Source organism: Condylura cristata, unplaced genomic scaffold (assembly GCF_000260355.1).
Source record: "Condylura cristata isolate star-nosed mole 26May11 unplaced genomic scaffold, ConCri1.0 scaffold00032, whole genome shotgun sequence".
NCBI classification, from domain to species: Eukaryota; Metazoa; Chordata; class Mammalia; order Eulipotyphla; family Talpidae; genus Condylura; species Condylura cristata.
The window spans coordinates 20,319,396-20,320,676 of record NW_004567133.1 but is presented as its reverse complement, the minus strand read 5'-3'; the positions used below and the strand labels follow the sequence as shown (position 1 = coordinate 20,320,676).

Genomic DNA, 1,281 nt, shown 5'->3' with positions numbered 1-1,281 from the left:
CTCCCCCCGGCTCTGGCGCCCTCAGCCTGGCTGGGACCGAGGCTGGGGGGACGCCGGCTGCGCACTGCGCGCCACCCGCACACGCACCCGTGAACACGGCGGCGGGCTCAGCGCTGCCAGGCTGGCTCACGAAGTAGCAGATGTGTCCGGAGGTGTGGCACGGCGTGGACAGGCACTTGACGCTCAGAGACCCCACCTGGAAGGACACCGGCTGCACGGCCCGCCCGGCCCCCCACGCCGGCCCTGCCCCTCCGGCAGCCCCTCCTCAGGGGCGGGTGGGCGCGCCTCACCTGCAGGGCGAGCAGGTGCGTGGCCTTGTGGGTCAGGGCCCCGATCCTGTCGTCGCCCCCATACACCTTCAGCCCCGGCAGCAGCTTGACCAGCTTCTCGTTGCCGCCCGCGTGGTCCCTGCAGTCAGAGGCCTCGCGCTGGACCAGGCCCGGCCCTCTCGGCTGCAGGTTCCCCAGCGGGCACGGCCCGACGCCCACCCCCGCAGGGGAGGCCTCGCCGGGGGATGCCGCGTCCCCGGCCCGGCCCAGCGGGGGCCTGGCCGGGCAAGGTGCGGCCGGCAGAGCGGCTCAGGGCAGATGGCCCCCGACGCCCCCGGGCACTGGCGGGCCCCTCCTCACGTCACCTGGCCCTGCCCTTCAGCGGGGCCAGGAGAAGCCTGTGGCCACTGCGGGCCCTGACCTGGCGTGCGGGGATGGCGCCCTGGGCCGCGGGAAGGCTGGCCTCAGACGCAGCCACTGCCTAGGCACAGGCCTCCTCAGCCGGCGCCGGCTGGCACGCCCTGGCAGCCGGGCCAGGCCCAGGCTGACGCTGGGGCAAACAGGAGGCCTCAACACGCTTGGCCGGAGGCCGCGGTCACAGCGGTTCTGGGGACAGCTCCCTCAGCGGACGACCGGACACACCGCGGCCGAGTGTGGCGGCGCGGCCAGGAGCCCGAGGGAGCCGGTCTTCGTGCGCCCACGGGGCGCCGCCGCCGGCCCGGGACCCCGGCCACACGGGCCGCCTGTCCACCGGGAGCCTCCTGGGCCCATCGGGCAGCTGTCAGCAGCGGACACGGCTTGGGGCAGGAGGGTCCCAGGCGCGGCCAGGCGGCGCCTCAGGGTGCTGCGAGCAGCGGCCCCGCCCATACCAGTGGTGGTGGGTGGTGAGCACCGTGGTCAGCTTCACGCCCTGCTTCCTCACCGCCTCCACGACCTGCAACCGGACACGAGGCAAAGGCCGTGGCCACAGACCCCACTGCCACGGACCGGGGCGCCGGGCCGGGCCTGACCC

At 75.6% G+C, this 1,281-nt stretch overlaps 1 protein-coding gene across 1 annotated transcript in view; it reads right to left on the bottom strand.

Annotated features, from left to right (window-relative positions):
- The window catches only part of HAGH (hydroxyacylglutathione hydrolase), a 3,295-nt gene that overhangs the window by 1,692 nt on the left and 322 nt on the right, over positions 1-1,281 (bottom strand). Inside the window, exons 2-4 of the mRNA XM_012731700.1 lie at positions 1,139-1,203; positions 291-408; positions 20-196 (exon numbers count right to left, since the gene is read on the bottom strand). Coding sequence (XP_012587154.1) covers positions 20-196; positions 291-408; positions 1,139-1,203 — 360 coding nt within the window. The remainder of the gene's footprint in view (positions 1-19; positions 197-290; positions 409-1,138; positions 1,204-1,281) is intronic.